The sequence below is a fragment of the Taeniopygia guttata genome, chromosome 19 (genome assembly GCF_048771995.1).
Source record: "Taeniopygia guttata chromosome 19, bTaeGut7.mat, whole genome shotgun sequence".
Taxonomy (NCBI): Eukaryota; Metazoa; Chordata; class Aves; order Passeriformes; family Estrildidae; genus Taeniopygia; species Taeniopygia guttata.
Window position 1 is genome coordinate 3,354,438 of NC_133044.1, and position 20,894 is coordinate 3,375,331.

General features: G+C 47.3%; 1 protein-coding gene across 9 annotated transcripts; it reads right to left on the bottom strand.

The window, feature by feature from the left end:
* Window positions 1-50: 50 nt before the first annotated feature.
* Window positions 51-20,604, bottom strand: LOC100222342 (transient receptor potential cation channel subfamily V member 2). Of its 9 annotated transcripts, XM_032751894.3 has the most exons (19): window positions 20,245-20,512; window positions 19,902-20,064; window positions 19,527-19,644; window positions 18,408-18,703; window positions 17,819-17,952; window positions 17,225-17,377; window positions 16,615-16,755; window positions 15,841-16,139; window positions 14,652-14,828; window positions 14,077-14,235; window positions 13,875-13,970; window positions 13,328-13,398; window positions 12,880-13,045; window positions 12,167-12,233; window positions 11,781-12,088; window positions 11,369-11,487; window positions 10,821-10,912; window positions 4,643-4,765; window positions 53-232 (listed from the first exon to the last, which is right to left on the bottom strand). In XM_032751894.3, exons 4-19 carry the CDS (start codon window positions 18,644-18,646, stop codon window positions 186-188), a joined length of 2,391 nt encoding a protein of 796 aa, XP_032607785.2. In that variant the 5' UTR covers window positions 18,647-18,703; window positions 19,527-19,644; window positions 19,902-20,064; window positions 20,245-20,512; the 3' UTR covers window positions 53-185. The 9 variants fall into 9 exon arrangements, with proteins under 9 accessions (XP_041576073.1, XP_072772967.1, XP_032607785.2 ...); XM_041720139.2 differs by having other exon boundaries at window positions 51-232; window positions 11,781-12,233; XM_032751889.3 differs by lacking the exons at window positions 53-232; window positions 4,643-4,765 and adding an exon at window positions 9,281-10,098 and having other exon boundaries at window positions 20,245-20,604.
* Window positions 20,605-20,894: the final 290 nt, after the last annotated feature.

A 20,894-nucleotide genomic window follows, 5' to 3' on the forward strand; every position in this document is an offset into this window, starting at 1 on the left:
AAAATGTAAATATATGAAGTTTCTGTAAATGGTTTTAAACCCACTTATCTGCACTAATCTTTTTTTTCTTCCCCTCTCTTAAGGACCAAGGAAGAGATACCTGATTGTGTAAAAAATAAGACAGCATACCTGTATTCCTGGTTTTTAATGGTTATGATGTTGTGGTCTTGTACAGTGATAGGAACTCAGATCTGTAACCTGGTGGTAGCACTGAAGCAATTTCTTCCTTTATCTACAGAAGAAAATGCCCAAGGTAATAAATGTTCTTTAGCCCTGACTGCAGGTGGACCAGGTGCCCTAAACTGGAGGCTCTTACATGAAATCCAAATAAATCCCAATTCCCTGTTTTCAAGAAGCCCTTTGCTAAGATTTCTGTTTATTAAAGAAACTGGGCTAAAGAGAATAATAAGTCAAACTAAAGTGAAAAGTGAATTATATTTTGATCCAATGACACAGATGCATTAAGAAATTAAGAGGCAGTGTCACCAAATTCATTATAACTGCAATGCTCTCCATGCAGACCAATGAATAAATGTTGAATATGTGCATCTCAAATGACCCTCTCTTGAAGTCTCCTTTTTACAAACCCAACAAGGAGACCCTGGGGTGGTTTTATTGTTCTACCTTCCAGATACTGCAGAAAGTGACCTGACAATCTGCAGTGCTACAAATTATTAAGATGGAAATTGTGCTGGAATGTTCCCAGGCATCCTCTCAACCTTTTTTTTTCCCTCTTCTAATTGAATAAAGTCATGCTCTGTAATTGAATGGCCTTCAAACCCACTTGGTAAGGCCTGCAGTGAATTCTTATGTGACATCAAGGAGTGTTCCTCAGTCATAATGGTGCTAATTTCATTTATGCTTTAAAAGAGGAGAAAAAAAAGGATGTATGAAAGCACATTATTTTTTTGCCTGCCTTGGTGCTTTGTTTCTGATTTGAGAACTGATTTTGGCTGTGCAAGAGGGATGGGGCTTTGGCAGGAATGAATGCCAGGAGAGGTGAGAGCCCCCAGGGGGACCTGGTGCAGGAATCTTGGAGATTCTGAAAGCTGAAACCTCAGAATGCTTCCCTGCAAACCAGTTTGCTGATTTGTGAACATGTAGTAATTTTCATTAATCAAAATGTAAAGCTTCTACCTTCCCCCAAAACTGGACATTAAATTAATATGGAAACCTTTGCTTTAAACTGTGCTTGCAAGGAAGTGCAGCTGCCAGAGCTGAGCCCTCATTTCCTTTTTTAAAGATGCTCTCTGATTAAAAAAAACACAGAAAAAAATATCATGTACTAATCAGCCCTCATAAATTTTAATGGGAGGATGGTGACAAAAAAGGAATTGGAATAGTAAATTTCCCCTAATCAAGTTAAATGCCCTGAATGTGTTTTCATCTGAGTGAAAGCTTTACTTGGAACAGAGCTGGATTATATATTTTAAAGATCTCTTAGCTCTCTCTGCTAAGGAAAGAGAATTCCAGAACCCAGTTTGCCCCTTCAGAAAACATGAGTTTTTTAATACACACCACACTGAAATTGGAGCCTGAAAGGATGGTCCATCTTTTATTGAAATAAGGAAGTTTGAGCAAAGCTAAAATTATCCTAAGGGAGTGAAAGATTTTTCACATAGATCCAAAGGCTTTAGGAGAGTGAAAAGAAGAAGCCTAGTTTTGTGTAACTGATAAATCAGAAGGATTCCAAGTAGGGATTCTGGCATTTCCAGGTCAAAGTGGATTTTGTGGAGAAGCCAGCAACCCTCACTTGGAATATGTTTTCATCCAAGTGCCAAATCTCTGAAAATTTTGCCTATTTTGATGGAGAAGACAGATAAAATATGGATTACCCTGTGAATATTCTGTAGCTCACCAGGGTGCTGTTAAAACATATTTTTTGCTAATTCCCTTCTGAAAAAATGAGACATGAAGTGCAGGAATATGAAAATGATCTCTTGCCTTGAGAAGCTGAATGAGAAGGAAGAGCAGCTCTGGCCTCAGTGCTGAGAGAATGAAGAGCAGCTGCTCAGAATATCATTCAGAGGCAGGAAAAAAAGGGAAAATAGTAATTTCTGCTCAATTCTGCAGTTCCAGGCTGCAGCAGTTAATGGTGCTGCTGGTGCCCAGCAGGAGAGGAGGCTGCCAAGGGAGAAGGAATTCTCCTTAGAGCTGAATAAAAACACTGGGACTGCTCCCATAAAACAAATTAGGTACAAATAGCCCAATAAAAGCTTAGGATTCTTGAATCAGATAAATCCAGTATTTAGGCTCTCCTCCTAACAAGTGAAATGCTCCTTCCCTTCCCTGGAGCTCCTTGCAAGGTTTGTTTAGGTAGTAAATCACTCGGTGGCTGATCTGGGTTTCCTCTCTGAGAGCTCTGGGGCTGTTCTACAACCTCACCCTGACTGAAATGCTCTGACTGGCACCTTCCTAAAACGCAGATTTTTGGGGTGGTTTGGGAGCAGAGTTGTCCCACAGAGTCATGTCCACTGTCAGTGGCACTTCAGGGTGGCCCCCACTGATTATTTCCTGGGAGCAGACAGAAAAAGGGTTTTATTTAATGAGAGGCCTGGAGCATCCTGGTTCTTGGAATTTGGGGGAATTACTCCCTCCAAATGCTTTCACAGACAGCACAATGCAACAGCCCAATTAATTATTCAATATTCTTTCGGGTCTGTAGGAAAATGGTTCCTTTTCAATCTCAAAGGAGATTTTATCATTCAGGGGTGACTTTAAGCACTGTTCCACTTATTCAGCTCCTCTGCAATCTGCAGGGTGGATTTTCACCATGAACTGATGCCTTCTGTTAAATGCAAACTGAGCAGCTCTTTGCTGTTCATCTGTTCCTACTTAGATGCCAGAATTTGGATTTTTAGAATGATTATTGTTTAAACCTCTGTCTATGCTCTGGGATCTCCTGGGACAGCCCCAGAGATGTTAATGAGGGACGAATTGCAGGGAAAGTCAAAAAACACCACTGAGGGTTTGAAGAGAACGCCTTTTGCACAAAAAGGATGTTTTGTATAAACTCTAAATGCAAAATCTGGAGGGTACAACTCCTGTGACTCACTGATTGTGATTGTCAAAGGCACACAAGCAGTGCAGATGGGCTGAGAACAAGCACAGACCAGGTCACATTAAACCAGCCTCATTTTCCTAAGGTAGCAGGTTCAGAATATCTTTACATGTACAAGAAATTCCCAACACGTCAATGGAGAATTAAAACTAAAAGACCCTCTAGTGATGAGTTCAGTTCCTAGGAAAAGGTTTATAAGCAACAACATAAAAAAGATCTTCACTGTGGACAAGATCTTGGTAAAGAAACTCCAGTTCTTTACCCCTGGATTGCCACAGGATGGTAATATTATTTTTTCCCCAGTGATGAGAAGTTTTTCTTTATTAAATATTCAAGCTGAGGGGCACAGCTTTGCAGAGATGAGATTTATTCCTTTTTCTACTCACCAGTAAATATCTCCTGTCTGTGGCTGATGTTAACAATTAGATGTTGTGTACAGAGGTACTCAGCAATGCTGACCAACACTCCAGAATCTCATGAATTATTCTTAGGAAATGAATGTACAACAACATCAGAATTCCTGAGGGCACTGCAGCCACAGTCATTAGTGTTCATTACTGCTCAGGGCTGAGTGTTGTCCCCACTTCTGTGTCCTCTGCTTTATGAACACCTAATTAAATATTTAATTGTGGTAAGGACTCCTAATTGCTACTAAAGCAGCAGCACATCCCAACTTGACCAGAATTCCCAGTTTTTACCTTGCCAAGGCACTGTAATGCTCAGATTGTATCAAAACACAATTTTGCTGTTTTGGAAAATGAAGATTCTCTCAGGGTTGAATCTCATGCTTGTGAGACAGGGGACAGCTGGTCTTGAGTTAGTCAGTGAAGAGCAGATCAAGAATATAATCAAATGTAAACTTGGAGCTGAAATATTACAGGAAAAACGTTTTAAGGAAGCCTGGCAGCAAGAGCAAGAACTGCTCAGTGTTTCCATGCTGTGTCACCTGCAGCAGGCTGGACTATTTACAGAAGTTCCAGTTTCTGCTGGGAATGTTCAGAACACACAAAATCCCAAGAGTCTGAAGGAGCAGCCAGCCAAAATACACCAGTATGGGCAGAGCTTTGGGGTTAAACGTGGTATTTATGTTTCCATTAGATAAACACATTATCTAGCAGTTCCAATTCTTTATCTAGAGTTTGTTTTCAAATCCAAAATGCAAAGAGAGAATCAAATCCATCTGTCCTGCCTCTGTCTTTGTGAACTCCACAGGTCATTCAGCTGACAGGGGGCTGATTGAAAATGAGGGACAGTATGTAAATAAATTAAATTTTGTATAAATAAGCTAAATTATCAGTGCTGAACTGCAGACATCAAGGCCTTCTCAGACCTTCATCTGTGTTAATTCATGTTCACTATCTCGTGCTTGTCCAAATCTTTAGACATACAAGGCAAAACCCTTTGTAACTTGGACTGAAGGGTTTATATTTTAGATAATTTCTATCACTGGGAAAGATTTTTTTTATGTCCCTCTGATGCTGAATTAAAAATAGAATAATGAGACATTACATGGAACACAGATTCTATATTTGTCTTTCAAGCATTTCCCCAGCACACTAAAAAACAACATTTATTACCTACCAGAGCACAATCCCGTCCTGCAGAGATCCTGCAACGTCCTGGACACCACCAGGGAAAGCAAAGATTGTCCCAAGGAGAGGTCACCTGCACCTTGACGTGGCTTTTCAGGGTGAATGAACCAGCCTAGAAAAAATCAGAGAGGGATTTATAGCAAATGTAGCGCTCTTGCATTTAAAAAATATAAAATAAATCTAACTGCACGGTCTTTCCTTAAATCAGCAGGACCTGAGGGGGTTCCCAGCCTGCTCCAGAGCAGGATCCATCCCTGTGCTCACCCTGTGACAGGACAAAGCCACGAGAGGGTGCCCTGATGTGCCCAGCCGGCTGCTTTCTGCTCCCAAGCACCCTGAGCAAATTCCAGCAGAGCACCAAAGGGTTTCCTCTGGGCTGTCCAAAATGACACAATTCACTTTTATCCTGGTTATTGTCACAGATCCTGTAGGATCTCCTGTTTTCTGTGTGGCCCCAGAAGCAAAGGGGACACGCAGAAAACTCCCCAGGCACATTTGTGTTGCACAGAAGCACCAAGTGCTGCACCAACAAATCCCTGCACACAGGTAAAAACCAGGATTTTACCACTCTGGGACAAAAGGGACAGAATAACTTTATTTCTTTCCTATTTTCTATGGCCAAGCCAGGAGCTCTGGCTGCAGCCTGCAGTCCTCTACCATACAGGGAGAGCACATCCAGCAGGGAGCACCAAGCAGGAATGTTTTATTTGTCACTGCTTAGGCATGGTTGGAAAATCCCCAGCACGGAGTGTTTACGCTGCCAGTGTTTTCACCTCTGTCTCCAGGCAATGGACGTAAACCCTCCCCTCTTCCCTCCACCAGCATCAAACAGCCCCAGCCAGCAGAGCATCTGTCAGCCCATCAGGCTGCACACCCCAGATCCCAAATAAAACCCAACCTGTGCTCCACAAGGAGACAAGCAGCCCTTTCCCTGGAATTCTCTATATATAGCTTTGGAGAATTAGTGTCCTTTGCAGCAGTAAGGGCAATTTTTAGAACAAAACATCACATATCTACTTATATGTGGATCGTTTCCTATTATTTATTTTATTCCAGCCATCCTCAGGGACGGATCCTGTAACCAGTTTAGCAGCAGAAAGTCATTATTCACCAATCTGACAGCAGAAAAGGAGCAGCACAGCTGGCAGACTCCCTCCCTGGGACCCGTGAGAGTGGAACAGAAGTTCAGCACAGCCCAGTTAGCTGAATTTTTTCCCACTCTTTTTCCAGATTCCATGATTCCTTCCAGTGTAGTTCTGCAGAGGTAAAGCACTGTAAGCTTGGGATGAACAAAAGGAAATGGCCCTGGCACTCTGCAGATTCATTCTTGTCCTAATGGATGAAGGTTTTCATCCAGAGGATTCCAAAATAGCAGATTTTTTTTTTTTTTCTGCAATGATGGAGTCCCTGACTTTAGTGTTGGAGATGTGAACAGCAACAAAACCAACGCTGTCAGCTGGGGATGGCTCTTCTGCCCAGTGAAATAGAGACATGGTTCTCTTTGCCCAGAAAATCTAAATTTTCCAAGGATTCTTAGAAAATAATGCAACAAACCCCATGGGCACTTTCCAGCTACCTCCAACTCTCCTCTGTGCGTGTTTAACATTTGACAACCATTCTCACAGACCACAAATGCTGTAACACTCCACACGCCACAAATCTCAGCTGGAAAGAAAACCAAAAAATATTATGGCAAAAGAGGAAGCAAGAAAAACCCCTTTGCAATCAGATTTAGTATCAGTTCTGTTCCACCCCCAAGGCAGCCACAGCCACATTTTCTGAGCCTTTGCCTGCTCCTGTCTGGCCCAAGTTTGGGGGTATTTTGTGCTGCAGAAAACAGATGTGAGACTGCAAAATCCAAGTTTTCTTTTAATTTTTTTCTGCCCACCCATTTTAATTTTTTTTTTTTTAGTCCCAGAGCAAGAAATGAAATTTCTTGAGTACATCAAAGCCTCAAAAGTGAGAGGCAGCCCCAGGAAGAGTCCAGCTGCAAACTCCACCAGCTGCAGCCCTTCAGCCCCAGCCCTGGGCAGCTCCTGGGACTTACAGAGAGCATCTGCTCTTTGTCGGGGCCCTGGGGCTGTCACATTTCAAAGGCTCCCTCTGCGAGCTCCAGAGGCAATGGAAAATATGTTTAGTTGCAAGTGGGGTCACAGGGAGATGGAGAGAGAGGAATCAGCTCATGGATACAGCTCCCTGTGCTGGCTCCAGCTTCAGAGCAGCCTTTGGAAAAACAAGGAGGGAAAACTCCCCAAAATGTGCAGCTGAAGAACAAGGAAGGTTTGATTCCACCTCTGCCCCTGAGGAAAATAGGGAATTGGGGAGCACACAGAGCAGAGATGGAGTTTTTTTTAGGAAAATTGCAGAGAGGTGAAGTGGGGAGTGCTCAGAGCCTTCTACAGGGGGCACAGGGAGCAAGGAGCTGGCAAAGTGTGCTGGGGTAAAGGAGGGGTTGGATGCTCAAGGTTCATCTCTCATCTGCCAGGAGCCAAAGAACTCTGACCAAAGCACATCCAGAGGGTTTGAGCAGCCCTAGAGCTGCACTGGGAGCTGCTGGTGCCTTTCCATGGTAGGGCTGGGTCCCCAGAGTCTGTGCTTCAGGCAGAGGAAGGAAACTGCAGCTGTGCCTCCACTGCCATTTGGGAGAGGTTTTTTTTTGTTTAGAGCCCTGCAAAACCTCCCCCTGTGCACAGGAAAGGTTCTCAGTGGGGTTTACCTGTCAGGGGGAGAAGGGAGAGGACAGCTCACCTGCTGAGAAGTTCTTGTGTAAATGACTGAAGGGTTTCCTGACAAAACATTATCACCTGTTAAGAGTGGTCCCCAAAAGTCTCTGGGGCCTCTTAACCATCATCCTTCATCCATGAGACTGCTGGGCTGGGGTGTGAGTGGGAAGCTCTGGGGATGCCAAAGCCCTTCCTCACAGCAGAACATTATTTGAGGCAGATCAAAAGCACTGCCAAGCTTAAAAAGAGAAGCAGGTTCAAGGAAGGGCTGAAGAGGAAGGTGATGCTGAAAGCTCTCAGTGCCCACAGCTTCCCCAAACTACCAGCAAGGTTATTTATTGAAACTCCAGACAGGGATGGCAGAGCTGATCCTGCATTTCTTTACAATCACCAAGTGTCCCTGCCACAGCAAAGCACCAAGCACAGCAACAGATTTATCATGGGCCAGATGAGCCCTCCATGCACTCTGAGCACCTTGCCAGATCTTGGGAACACTTAGGACAAAGCCATAGATGGAAAAAGCAGCTGAAGGCTTCACAAAGCAAGAAAACAACAGAAGGTGGAGCAGGAAAATCAGCTCCCACTCAGAGTCCCAGAGCAGTGAGGCTGGAGGGGGAATTGCCCAGCATGGGGAGAAGAACCCATTGAAGTGCAGCAAAGAAGTTTTAAAACAAAATTTTTGCTGCCTATCACATGCATGCAGTGAGGATAAGATGATGGCCTCCAAAAGGAAAACCACCAAGGCTCACTCTCTGAGAGTGGAATTGAGACAGATCTCGGGTTGCATGGTTTATCTCACTCAAGGGAAAGTGCTGCCAGCCCCTGTGAGATGTCTGCAGCTTTCCTGGGATTCTCACCAGCCTTCGCCTGGCCTGGAAGGTGCAGCCAGGGCAGCACCAAAAGATACTTTACCTGCATAAACTGACATGAGGCCATGGAAAACAAGAGTTAACTCCCACAGCAGTAATCAGGAATCTGATAGGAACTGACAGTCCACACTGATAACACCTTCTCTCCCTTGCTGAGAAAGGCAAAAGCTCTAAGAGTGCATCCCAAACTGAACATTTTCAATTAAGTACACTTGTTGTATTGTTTACAGAAATTTTACATGTTACTACTGTGAAAAATGCATATTTATGATTGGCTTTTCACAAATGTTACAATGAATATTGTATGTGCAATGTTAGAAAGTTATGCTGTATTAATTCTCTTACGTACTGTGTTAAGTGTAGTTTTAGGTTACAACATAATGTTAAAATAGAGACTATGTATGTGGGGGAAGTTTTTTTTTTTTTAGGGATGAGATACTCAGCTTTGAGGAACACCTCAATCTTCCAAAGGAGAGGAATTTATGGCTTCTTATCAGAAGAAGCTAATTTCTTCAGGTCTTGCTCAGACTCAAAGACACCAGGGAATTAAAGGAAATAGTTGACATACAACAGAGTTTCTTGTTTTAAATAGAATGTATGCATCATCATGAAGGATATATGAATATGCAACAAATGTATTGGTTTAAGGGTGATTCCTTTGTTCACAAGTTATGCTTTTTGTGTCTTAGTGTCCGAGAGCATCCAAATGTCCGTAATTCTTTACTTTTTTATTGTCTTGTAATTGTCCTAACTCTAAACTTTATTACTCTAATTGTATTCTTTTTATAACCATTTTATTATTATTAAACTTTTAAAATTTTAAAAACCAAGTGACTGGCGTTTTTCCCATCACTGTTAAATAGAGTGAAAAGTGAGACAGTTCATTTTTATCTCTTTCCCCACAGAGTTTACAGCAGCTGCCCCTCCTGCCTGAAGCAGAGTACAAGTCACAAAAAGTAACGAGCTCCTTGCAGACATTTGCAGCAAGGCAGGATGCCCATGACAAGTAACAGGAAGCAAAAACCACACAAAAAGTGTCAGCCCATCAGTCTCTCAGGGGCCACAAGCAGGATTCTGCTGCTGTTTATTACAGAGACAAAGCAACCCGTGAAAAACAGAAGTCTCAGAAATCCACCAGCAAAGTTTCAGGTCCAAGAAATCCACATCACCTCCTGTGCTTTTAGTGCAAAGAATTTCGTTCTGGAGGTGTGAAATGGGGATCCTGATGTGGATTAACCACAGAGCCCTGCCACAGGGTGAGGGTTTGTCCACTCACATCTCACACCAGCACAGAAGACAACTCCACCCTCAGCAACTTTTAGGACTCTACAACACTCTTGATTCCAAAGCACTTCAGTGCAGTCCCTTGTGACAACAGAAGAGGCTGGGCCATCCTCAGGCAGGTCATTCCATGAGCATTATCCATGAGCATTATTATCCCTGCACAGCTCAGAGAGCTCTGCCTTCCCCACTGCCCCAGGAGCTCACTCCCACCACTGCATCTTTAGGCATAGTAATAAGAAAATGTCAGGCAGAGAAAAGTCGAGTAAAAACAGTTTCTTCAGAGGAAATGAATCATTAAAGTGCGTGACAACACTGAAAGCCACGGGCTGAACCACAGTCCTCCACGAAATGCACTTTTCTGCTGACAATGCTTTCAGTTCTCCCAGCTGCTGGGGGAAGAACAACTCCTCTGAAGGTGGAGGCAGCTCAGAAAAGCTGTCAAAGCTCTCTGGGCTGTCCCTGCAGAGGCACCATCTCTGTGCCTGGTGGCTGGGGCTGCAGCAGGGCCAGCTCCTCTGGGGCAGCTGCTCGGGGTGGTTTCTGTGCTGGCCGTCTCCAGGAGCTGGTCTCTGCAGCAGGACACAGGAGCAGCCCCTCGTCAGCAGGAAGCTGACAAAGGGACCCAGCTTTAGAAGGGTGAAGGCTCAGGGAACACCCAGCACCCACCACAGAACGTTTTAAGCACTGCAACCTCCCCAAGTCCTGGAAAACTGGCACCCAGGAGGAATCTACACTAGAGGTTGTGTCCAAATCCACTGCAGCTCCTGCCCAGGCTCTGCCAGGCTGAACAAGATCTTTCTAACAGGGTAACAGCTCTGATTTCCACAGAGTTCCTTCCCAGCTCTACCAAGGAAAGCAAATAAAGATCTCAGGCAGAATCTGACAGCATTGCCAGAGTTAATGCCCAAATTCAGGCTCTAAAAGCCCTGTGATTTTAACACCTGCAGGATCAATGAGCCTAAATTTTACCCTTCCTAGGAAAAGCATCACATATTTGGGCTACTGAGTCAAAAATAAGATCAGCCCTCCTTTTTCTCAGCAGCATTTCCTGCCCATTTCTCCTGCAGCTGAATAGGAATGGCATCTCCTTCATCCTCAGTTGGTTCCCAAACTCTGGCCAGCTCCAGACCTATAAAACTTTATTTTCTCAGCTCACAAGTGATGCTGCTGTGGGGAAGCAATTTTAAGTTGGCCTGCCTGGAATGCCAAAGACATAACAACGTGCCAAGAGCAGTTTGCTGAGCAGGAAGCTAAAAGGATAGTGCAGACCTTTCTTCATTATTTAATTTACCTTCTGGATTTATTTCTGAATCAGTGGTCCCAGGTTCTTCCTTCAGAACTCCCACATCCTTTGCCCAATCTGCCCATTTAATTTCCTCTACTCTGGAGAGACAAAATGCAACAAGACACTGATGCCTGGAATGCAGCATCTCAAGCCAGATCTCACTGTTCTGCAACCTCCCAGCCCAGCTCATCCTGCCAACACCACCCTGATGGTTTGGCTGTAGCAGCAGCACCCTGCAGAGCTTTTTTTTTGAGCAAAGATCTTCTTTAATCAAAGCTCCGTGAGGTAAAAATATCTTCTCCCCCTGCATATTGTCCACTGGTCTGTTTGGTTTCAAATTCTCCAGCTCAGGGAATGTTCTTAATACAAAGGTGGCAATGCTGGAGGATCAATTAATTCTCAAACCTCCAGCCTGACAATCACCAACAAATTTGGACGTAGCCAGGAGTGTGTGGTTGAGCCAGTGCTGAATTTCCCTGTGGTGCTCCAGGGTTCCCAGGCTGTGACCCCACTGGGGGCTGGAGTGTGAGGGGGGAATGGTGCCTCTGTCTTACCTGAAACACCACCTCTCATCTTTCTTATTGAGCCCCACTGACATGAAGCAGCCAGATCTCCTCTTCCCACCCTGGCGCCACAGCCAGGCCTTCTCTATTTCTAGAATAGCAATTGCCCTCTGAAAGAACAAAACCCACGTCAAGAGAGAAACCAGGGCACAGACAGATCCCAGCCCAGCCTTTCCATTGAATCTTCCCCACTCAGAAACTCCTTGCACTTGGAGAGTCCCCAAAATGCTCCTGAAACAGCCTCAGGTCACCCGTGCACGTGGATCGTGCAGAGAGCTGTAAATACACCTAAAATGCACCTAAAATTCAGGTGCAAATACACCTAAAAATGCACTCTCAGGGTGACAGCTTTATATAAAAGGAACATCTGACTCTGAGACCCCAGCAGGGCTTTGGGCCTCACCTGCAGCTTCCAGACGCTCTTGCTGTAGCCAGAAATATCCGTGACAGTCTCGCTCATGAGGGCGATCAGCATGTTCAGCAGCAGGATGTAGGTGAGGATCACAAACAGCAGCAGCAGCAGCGTGACAAAGTACCTGAACCTGGTGTGCTCCTGGAAATCCAGGTCCCCCATGCCGATGGTGATCTTGAAGAGCTCCAGGGAGACGCTGAGCAGCCCCCCGTACATGGCGTGGCTGCCCGAGCTCTCCAGGTGAGCCAGGGACTTGTTCTGAGACACCGAGGGGGCATCGCCCATCAGCGTCACCAGAGCTGGCAGAAAAACACAATCTGAGTCCTCAGGACATGCTTTGTGCAGCTCAGCCCACGCAGAACCCAGAGAGGGCTCACCTGCAGCAAAGCCGAAGAGGAAGATCATGTAAACCAGGAGGAAACGCAGCAGGTCTCTCATGATGGTCTGAAACACAAACCAGGGGAAGTGCTGTCCTTTATCTCACGTGAAATCACCAGGTGACCTCACACATCACAAACCAGCCCTCAGGAACACTGACAGCAAGGTTTCCACCTTCTATCCACTTAAAAAAAACTGCTAATATGTGTTAATTACTTCCACAGGTAAATAATATCATTAGCAGCCTAATCTGACAGTGCTATGGACTTCTCTGTTGCTCTGCTAGTATGAGTAGCTCTTTGAAACAAATAAATATCCTGCTGGCTCCTCACTATGGCTGTTTCCAAATTGTTTCACCACACACCCCCCTCTCCTTTCCACAAACGGTGACCAGAATTCTCCCCTGGCACCTCATTTCACCCCTGCTTTGTCTCTCCAGTCCCAGGTCCCTCTGTAGCTCTGGAAACACTTCTCAGGCTGAGCTGAGCAGCTGGAGGGAGCCCACACTGGTTCCAGAGCTGTTTGGAGCTGCTTTATTGGCACTCAGGTGTCAGCTGGGATGCTCAGCGGTGCCAAAGGAGTGATTGTTGCAGCTGTAGATTAAGACACTGACCAAACCTCTTCCTGCAGCACCTGTACTTCCACAGGACATCAATCCCAGCTCCTGACAGCCCAAAGCCTTTCCCTGCAGGGGTTTTTCCCCAGCTCTGACCTTCTGGATCATGACGCTGTAGATGCCGGTGCGCTGGAAGCCGCGGGTGTAGTAGAGGGTGTTCACCCAGCCCAGCAGCAGGGAGAACACCATCACTGCCACGTAGTTCTCCGAGCTGGCTCCGTACAGGACTGCTGAGAGCAGCAGGGAGAACGCCTGGATGAAGCTGGAGAGCAAACAAAAGGAAGTGGCAGCCACTCACCTCAGCAAAAAGGGCCCCTGCAGGACTGCTCTGCAATCAAAACATTTGGGGAGGCTGAGGGGAGCCCAGCCAGCAAAGCCCACTGCAGCAAAAAAAGGCTCAGGACAAGAAGCAGCAGCAGGGGTGGGAAGAGAGGGGCAGAGGATCTGTTTTTCCTGCTCTCCAGCTCTGTGGCAATGCTGGGGGCACTCAGCTGCACAAAGAACCAGCTCCCAGCTGTGGCTGTGCCAGAGCCCCAGGACCTACATCAGGATCTCGATGCAGCTGTCAGAGCACATGGTCTTCAGGGACTGGCGCCTCCTCCGCAGGTACAGGCTCTGGGGAGCAAAATCAATTCACCATTCATCAGAGCCAGGCCATGTGAGAGGCAGCCCTGCCCTGCCCTGCCCCAGGCAAAGCTTTGCTCCATCTGCTCCTCCTTTCATCTCCAAGATCCCCAACTTCATCCCTCCCAGATGAAAAAAGCCCTTATTTATAAAGGGCAAGGATAAACAAGGGCTGAATCATGGCTCAGCCCAATGTCTTTATTAATAGCCTGCATTAAATGCCAGGGATGCATTTTAATGCCATAAATCACAGAAGTCTCCCAGAATTATTTGCTGTTGTGGAACTGTGATCCTCCTTGCCCAGCAACCTGGCTTGTGCTGGGCCTGCCACTGCCAGGGAGTGTCTCAGAGCAGGATTCCCTCCTGCTCATCCTGATGTCAGGAGAACAGATCCTGCTGCTCCATGCCACTGATTGTTCCCTTTTTTCCCATGTCTTACCATGAAAGCAGACAAGAGATCCCCCTACCTGAGCAAAGATCAGATAAATGCCTCCTAACAAGATAATGATCAGTCCAGAGACCCAGAGGAAGCCTCCAGCTGTGAATTCCACCGGGAAGGAAGGCTGCAAGACAAAACCAAAGCCACCAAAAGCAGTGGAGATGGGCAGAGGCAGTGATGACAACTTTTAAACCCTGCTCCATCCATCCAGGCAAAACCACTGGACCTACCTTTACCCTTAAGGGCTGATAGTATGCAATGGCTGTGAAGATGATCATGAATGACAGGTAGGAGACAAAGCTGAAGTAGAATCTCTTGGAAGCAAACGTTTCCCATTTTTGCTGAAGCAGTTTGTTCAGTGGCTCCAAAACCACCATTTTGTAGCGGTTCTGTGGGGAAACAAGCAACCAAAATGCCAACAGGAATGGGAATTCACCAGAGGATGGTCTTTTTAAGGGCTGGAGCTACATGGATTCAACTGGGGAGTCGTTATGGGGTTATTCAGTCAGGTCTTTTAGTGTGAAAGATAACAAATATTGCATAGAAGTCACTTCATCGAGGTATTTGAGCAAACCGAGGCTTAAGACAACAAAGGATCAAAATTTCTCACAAATTCTGAATGGTCAGAGCCATGCCAAGCAGCCTCCAAATAACAAAATCTGCAAACATTCCCACGAATCACTCCTTTTTTTCAGAGAAACCATCACCTGGAAGCCCACACTAACTTGAAGTGCAACACTCACACAGCAACACTGTAAAAAGAGGAGAGAAAAAGCCTGTCTTTGAGCTGTGCTGAGAGCCTCACCGGGGTGTCACTGCTGTAGGCCAGGATCTCCAGCACAGAGTTCTCCTCGAAGCTGTCCAGGGAGGACAGGTCGTAGAGGGACACGTGGATGGGGCCGTAGGTCCACTCGGTGAACTTGCGGGACAGGTGCCGGTACAGGGGGTCCTTGATCTCCCTCTGGATGATGTGCCTGAAGATCTGACACAAACAGGGCCATGTTTGTGCATGTGCTGCAGGTGCAGAAGGACACCCAGAGCAGCACACAGCTGGATTTGTGCCTCATCCAGCGCCTGGATCTGGCTAAAAGCAGGGAAACGACCACAACGATCTGGCTCCCCCAGTGTGGGAATCCAGGGCTTCCCTCTGGCTGCCCTGGAAGGTCTGGGACCCTGGCAGGGGTCAGGAACCCCCCTGGACAGAGCCTCCAGAGACACTGGCTGTGATCTCTGTCCATGGAAAAGAGTTTTCAATCTTACAGGATCAATTACAAGCTCTGAGTGTTTGATATGAGTAATAATTAAGTGTGACACGGGCGCAAAAGTAAAATTTTAGGATTCTAGATTAGGGGTCCAAAGGGGACAAGATGGAGGAAATTGGGTGTGTCTTGTCCTTTTTCTCCTTCTTCATGCCCTCCATGTTTCACTGTGGTGTTGGCATTTTTCTGTTGGTTCAGGCTGGGGACACACTGTCCAACGTAGGTGACAGATATTGGCACGTTATTGTAAATCCAGCACAGGCAGTTTGTGGTATTTAATGTTTGTAACATCCCACTGAGGGCAGAGCCCCACACGCTGCCCTGCAGGACAGAGCTGCGGCAGGGCAGCAGAACATGTTAGAGATAAACAGAATAAACAACCTTGAAACCAGCACAGACCAATTATGGCTTCTTCTTTGGCAACGGGGCAGAAAGACAGAGACTTTCTACAATCTCAGAATCATCAATACCCACAGATTCCGACACCCCAGGAGTGGGACCAGCCTCAGCCCAGGGAGCAGGACAGGGCAGGGACAGCAGCCAGCTGAGGCTCTGCAGGACACAGCTGGGTGGCTGGGAGGTGCCCTGCTTTGTGGCACTGCCCCTGCCAGCAGCATCAGCACAGGTGGGTGCAAGAAGCTCCAACCCCAAACCCCACAGGACACCAACCAAGGGTGCCAATGACACCATCCCTCCTCCTCAGCACCCCCAGGGCTCCCCTCTGGCTGTCCCTACCTCCACCTTGCCTGTCTTGGCAGCAAGCTGCAGGGGATTTAAGCCATCATAATTGACAATCTCCTCCAGTTTGCACGTGGGGTCGAGCTTCACGCCCGCCTTCAGGATCTCCACGTAGGTGGTGCTCACAAACTTGGTGTTCTCCTCGGTGTCATCTGCAATCATCACCAGGGCGTGCAGGACGGTGTTGCCCTGGGTGTCCTGCTCCTGCAGCCTGGCTTTCTGGTGGGGGTTGTTCAAAAGATAATCCACCACATCCAGCTGGTTGGTGCAGGCAGCCAAGGAGAGGGGAAGTTCACCTGAGGAGATCAGGACACAGCATTTGGAGGGGAAGCAGAAAGGGGTGAAAGAGGATTAAAGAAAGGGGGGAAAAGCAATCCTTGAAAAATATGTTTAGCCCAGAGTTTTATCCCTGAAGCACAGAACATGTTCTGCCTCAGTGTATATGGATTGTGGAAGGGGTTTACAATAAACAATTACTGTTTCTGGGCAGCTGAAACACCTTCCCACATCTCAAACTGATCTCTCAGACCTGAACTAGCCAAGTATTGGTCTTTGTCTGAAGCCACTCAGGATTAAACACATAAACCCAAAGATGATGGAAATGCACAGTGAACACCCCACATATGAAAGGATTCTGCCATTTAAATAAGTCAAGGACTTGATTAAAGGGCACTGAAAGTGGCAACAGAGGGGCAAACCCATCTAGAAGTAGTGGTATCACATACAGCATGGCAATAAAAACCCAAAGGAACATGTTCCACAGTGACTCACCAAAATAAAAGTAAACTCCTTCTTTCTTCTTCCTGAAGAATTCCCCATGGGCTCTGGCGTGGACATCAGCTCCGTGCTCCACCAGCAGTTTCACCATCTCGAGGCTCCTTTTCTCGATGGCGATGTGCAGGGCGGTCTGGCCTGGGGGCAGAGCAAACCTGTCACTGTGTGCCACTGCCAGGGCACAGCAGGGATGCCACCAGTGCAGGCTGGCAGCCCAGGGCTTTCAGCAAGCCTCAAAACCATCAGAAATCCACCACCAGGGCAGGCAATTCCCCCTGCCTGGCACTGAGATCCCAAAGAGCCACGAGAGGGCTGAGACAAGCACGCTGCCAAACAGAGCTCGTTGAGGCCACGGACCACTTCATTTTTACAAGTGCTTTTTATACTTTCCCAAGTAAATCATCTCGCTTCTTGGGTTATTCAGCATGTATAATTTCTGTTTTACAGACCAAGGAGGGCATAACTCAAGGCTGAAGGAGATGCAGGAGCAGAATCAGAAAGAAGAGGTGAGTGGGCTGTGGTGACTGCACCAGAACCTTGGGCTGCAGGAGCTCCAGTTCCCCTCCTTTTCCTTTTTCCTGCTCATTTCTCAGGAATCCTTCCTCACCTCTGTAGAAACAGTCAGAGCACGACACATTGACAAGTGGCCTGGGGTTCTGTGTCTTTTGGTCTATTTCCAGCAAGACTGGGATTGTGTCATTCTTCCCGTTTTTTAAGTTCAGCAGGGCTTTCATCAAGCAGGTCTTCCCAGTCTTTGCATCTGGCAAGGAGAGAGGATTGAATGGGTTGTGGGTTTGCTTTGTACACAGCTGTAATCCTTGATTCAAATATCTTCATTTTAAAAACCTTTAAAGGTTCTTTAAAGGTTCTTATTGGTATAAGAACCTTTATGCCAATACAGGTATAAAGTTTCTTATCAGTATTTTAAAATACGGATAAGTATTTAAAGGTTTAAATCCTTTAAAGGTTTAAAGTATTTTAAAGGTTCTTATCAGTATTTTTAGTAGTCCTGAGGCAAAAACCTTAGGATATATTTAATTAATAAATATATTCATTAAATATATCCACCATTCTCCACCTTGGGGTGAATGTAAGGAAAATCAGAGGAGACAGAGGAAAAAGCAAAGAACCACGAGCACATTCCCCTGCTCCCCTCTGCTACCCCCGGGAATAACAAACCATTCCAGGAGCAGGAATCTACCTGTGTACTCGGAATTGGTGAGGAATTTGGAGTTCCTCCTTAAATACTCCAGCAAACCATCCAGAGCCTCGGGGCTGCCCCTGACCACAGCACTGAACAGCCGGTCCCTGTCAAAGCGATTCGGGTCCTTCTGGCTGCGGGACAAAGGCAGTGTCAGGAATTCTGGAGAAGGGAAGTTCTGGAGAGAAGGGGCAGGAAGGTGCCAGAGCTCTAGTGGGACAGTGGAAGGAAGGAGGGAGATGGAGGAGAGTTTGTTGAAGGGAGGAAAAAAAAAAACCCACTCAAATGTTTTATTTTTGAGTCAAGGGAAAAATAGAGACAGTTATTTCCCAGAATTCTGCTAAGTGGCTGCTCTTTCCATCAGCTGGAGCTGTTCCCAGCCCCGGCCTGATGTGCAGCCCTGGCAGACATCCAGAGCAGAGAGAGGAGCCCAGGATGGCTGCAGGACCAGAGTCAGCCCATCCCTGGTGGGATTTAGTATAGGCTCTTTTAGTGGAGGCTTGGGAAAATCTGTAGGCTCCCACCAGCCAGGATCAGTGTGGATCATCTGGATCAACCCAAATTGGTCAAATACCCCCAAGTCACTCACTTGCTGACGAGTCCTGGCCGATAATTCAGATTAACCTTGATTTTAGGGGCAAAGTCACTGCTCTCCTTCTGATAAGGTGTCTCCAAGGGTTGTGGCTCTCCTTTCCTTCCATGTCCTGACCTTTCTTCCTTTTTACTCGGGGCAGGTTTATCTTCCTGGACGCTGTCATCTGTTTCTAGCAGTCCCATGAGCCTATTCCTCTGAGCTGGGCCTGGCTGCCCGTTTGTGAATTTATCCATTGCCAGGAGAGATGGTCCTGCAGATCAGCAAAGATGTTCCCTGTGGGGGCACTAAACCTGCAAGGGATGGGGAGAACAAACACAATTTCTTCACAAACCCCAAAGGTGTTTGGATGCAAAGAAAGTTCCCAGATTGAGCATGGGTCCCTGGAGAGGGAGATTTGGCAAAACTCTGCATAGAGGAGGATTATTTGAATAAAGGATCAGGGTCTAAATGGGGTTCCAGTAGAGGAGAAGTTTAGAAGCAGCTCATGAAGCACAGGCAACTTGTCTGCAGCACTTCTGAACCCCCTGTGTGGGATGACCTCACCTGCTGGCAGCAGCACAGGTTCCTGACATAAAAGGCAAGGAAAGTGGCTCTTTAGGAGTCTGTGATCGTTGTTCTTGTCTCAGTGCACCCAGCACAGGCACAGGCTGGTCACCAAGTGGCCAAAAAGATAAAGGTTCACTGAGGGCCCTCTTTGGAACAGTGATAAGTTTGCCCACAGTTCTGCTGGGAAGTTTTAGGCTGTCCAGACAGGGAAACACCTGCACAAACTGTCTGACATTTCATCCTGGGGCAAAATGAGTGGGACCTCCCCAATATTCGGAGGTTGTCCATGTGAGCACAGAGCTGGAGCTCCCAGCTCCAAGGCAGGCACAGTCCCCCTGCCCTGCAGACACTCACAGCCCTGGGAGCCCGCTCAGAGCACAGCTCCACCAGAGCAGCAGCACCAGCAGAGCTCCCAGCCAGACCCTTTCCCTCCTCTGATGCTTCCTGAGCTGTTTTGACTCTTTGGGGACTTCTCTCTGGGTAGATCTCGGACCACACCCAAGGCACAGTGCCAGGAGCGTTTCACAGGGTTTGTGAGGCACAAATTAAACATCCACAGTCACCAACCTGCAGCAGAGCTCTGCTCAGCAGCTCCTGCTCATTCCCAGGCACTCCCTCCAAAGGGTTAACAGGTTTCCTCTGAAGAGAACTCTCCCTTGCTGGGGCTGCAGCCAGACTCCATCGCCTGCACCAGCAAAGAGGTAAATGGGCACAGCAGAAGCATTCTGCCTTAGGTTAGGGTGGGAAAAAACCCAGGTCTGGGCAGAAAACAGCCACAAAACATCTTCGTGCAGCTCACAGCAAGAAATCCCAGGGCTGATTTGGAGACAGACCGTTCTGATAATCCAGACACCCGGTTTAGTCTGCGCCCTAGTGACAAACATTCCTCTGCACCACCCTTTAACCCCACCTCAGCCTTGCTTCCCTCCCCAAAACACTTACTGCTGCATTTGCCGAATCCTTTAGAAGGATATTTGCGCTTCCATAACAGTTTGCTTGTGCTTTTCTGTCTTCCTCTCCCCAAAATCACTCCTCAGCTGCAGTTTCCATCTCTCCACAGCGCTCAAGAGAGTTATTTATCATCAGTCTTGCAGAGACAGAGCGTCTGGGTTAAAAGCAAGAGCAAAATGGTCCTGTAAAAAAGGACCCTCTGATGTGTCCACCCGCTCTGTGCATCCCTGGGAGCACAGGGAGCACTTTCTGCTTGCCAGCCCAAGTTGCCAAGAGCTGAGCCCTGTCCCTGAGCCCTCACCAAGCCCTGCTGTCACAAGAGCTCAGCACTTACCAGAAGTTGCTGCAAGCTCCACCCAAGAACTGATGTGACAAGGAGTCCCAACAGATCCTTCAGAGGGGAAGTAACCTCCCAGCAGAAACCAAGTCAAGCAGCAAGAAGTGTTAATTGGCATGAAGGCAGACCCCAAATTATTTCCATCCACGGGTGAGAAGCCATGCAGGGAAGCCCAAGTTCACTTCAGCAGCCTGGCAGTGGCACAGTGGGGAGCTCCTGGCTGGTCCATGAGGGGATCCAAGGTTCCTGCGAGAAGGAGCAGCCCCAGATCTCCATGATTTCCTCAACTCTGTGGCTTTTTGCAAAGTGAAGGAGGGTTTGCACAGGAAATGACTGGCTAGATTTCTCAGTGAAGGGGAGAGCCAATGAGTGCAGTGCTCTTATATGGGAAAGCTGGCTGCAAATTGCAAATTCAGAACGCTTAACCCCTGCCTGCACCCAGCGAGGCAGCCCCCTGAGCTGCCACAAGGCTGCCCAGGACCAGCAGAAGTGCCTGGGAACAGCTGAGGCCAAACTTTGTGTGGGGAGCCGGGGCTGCAGAGCCCCAGGGACACAAAGAGTGTCCCACCAAAGCAGCATCAGCTGCTCCTCAGGGGCCGGGGCACTGCCCTGGCAGCGCCAGACTCTCAGGGCGCTGCTTCCTCCAT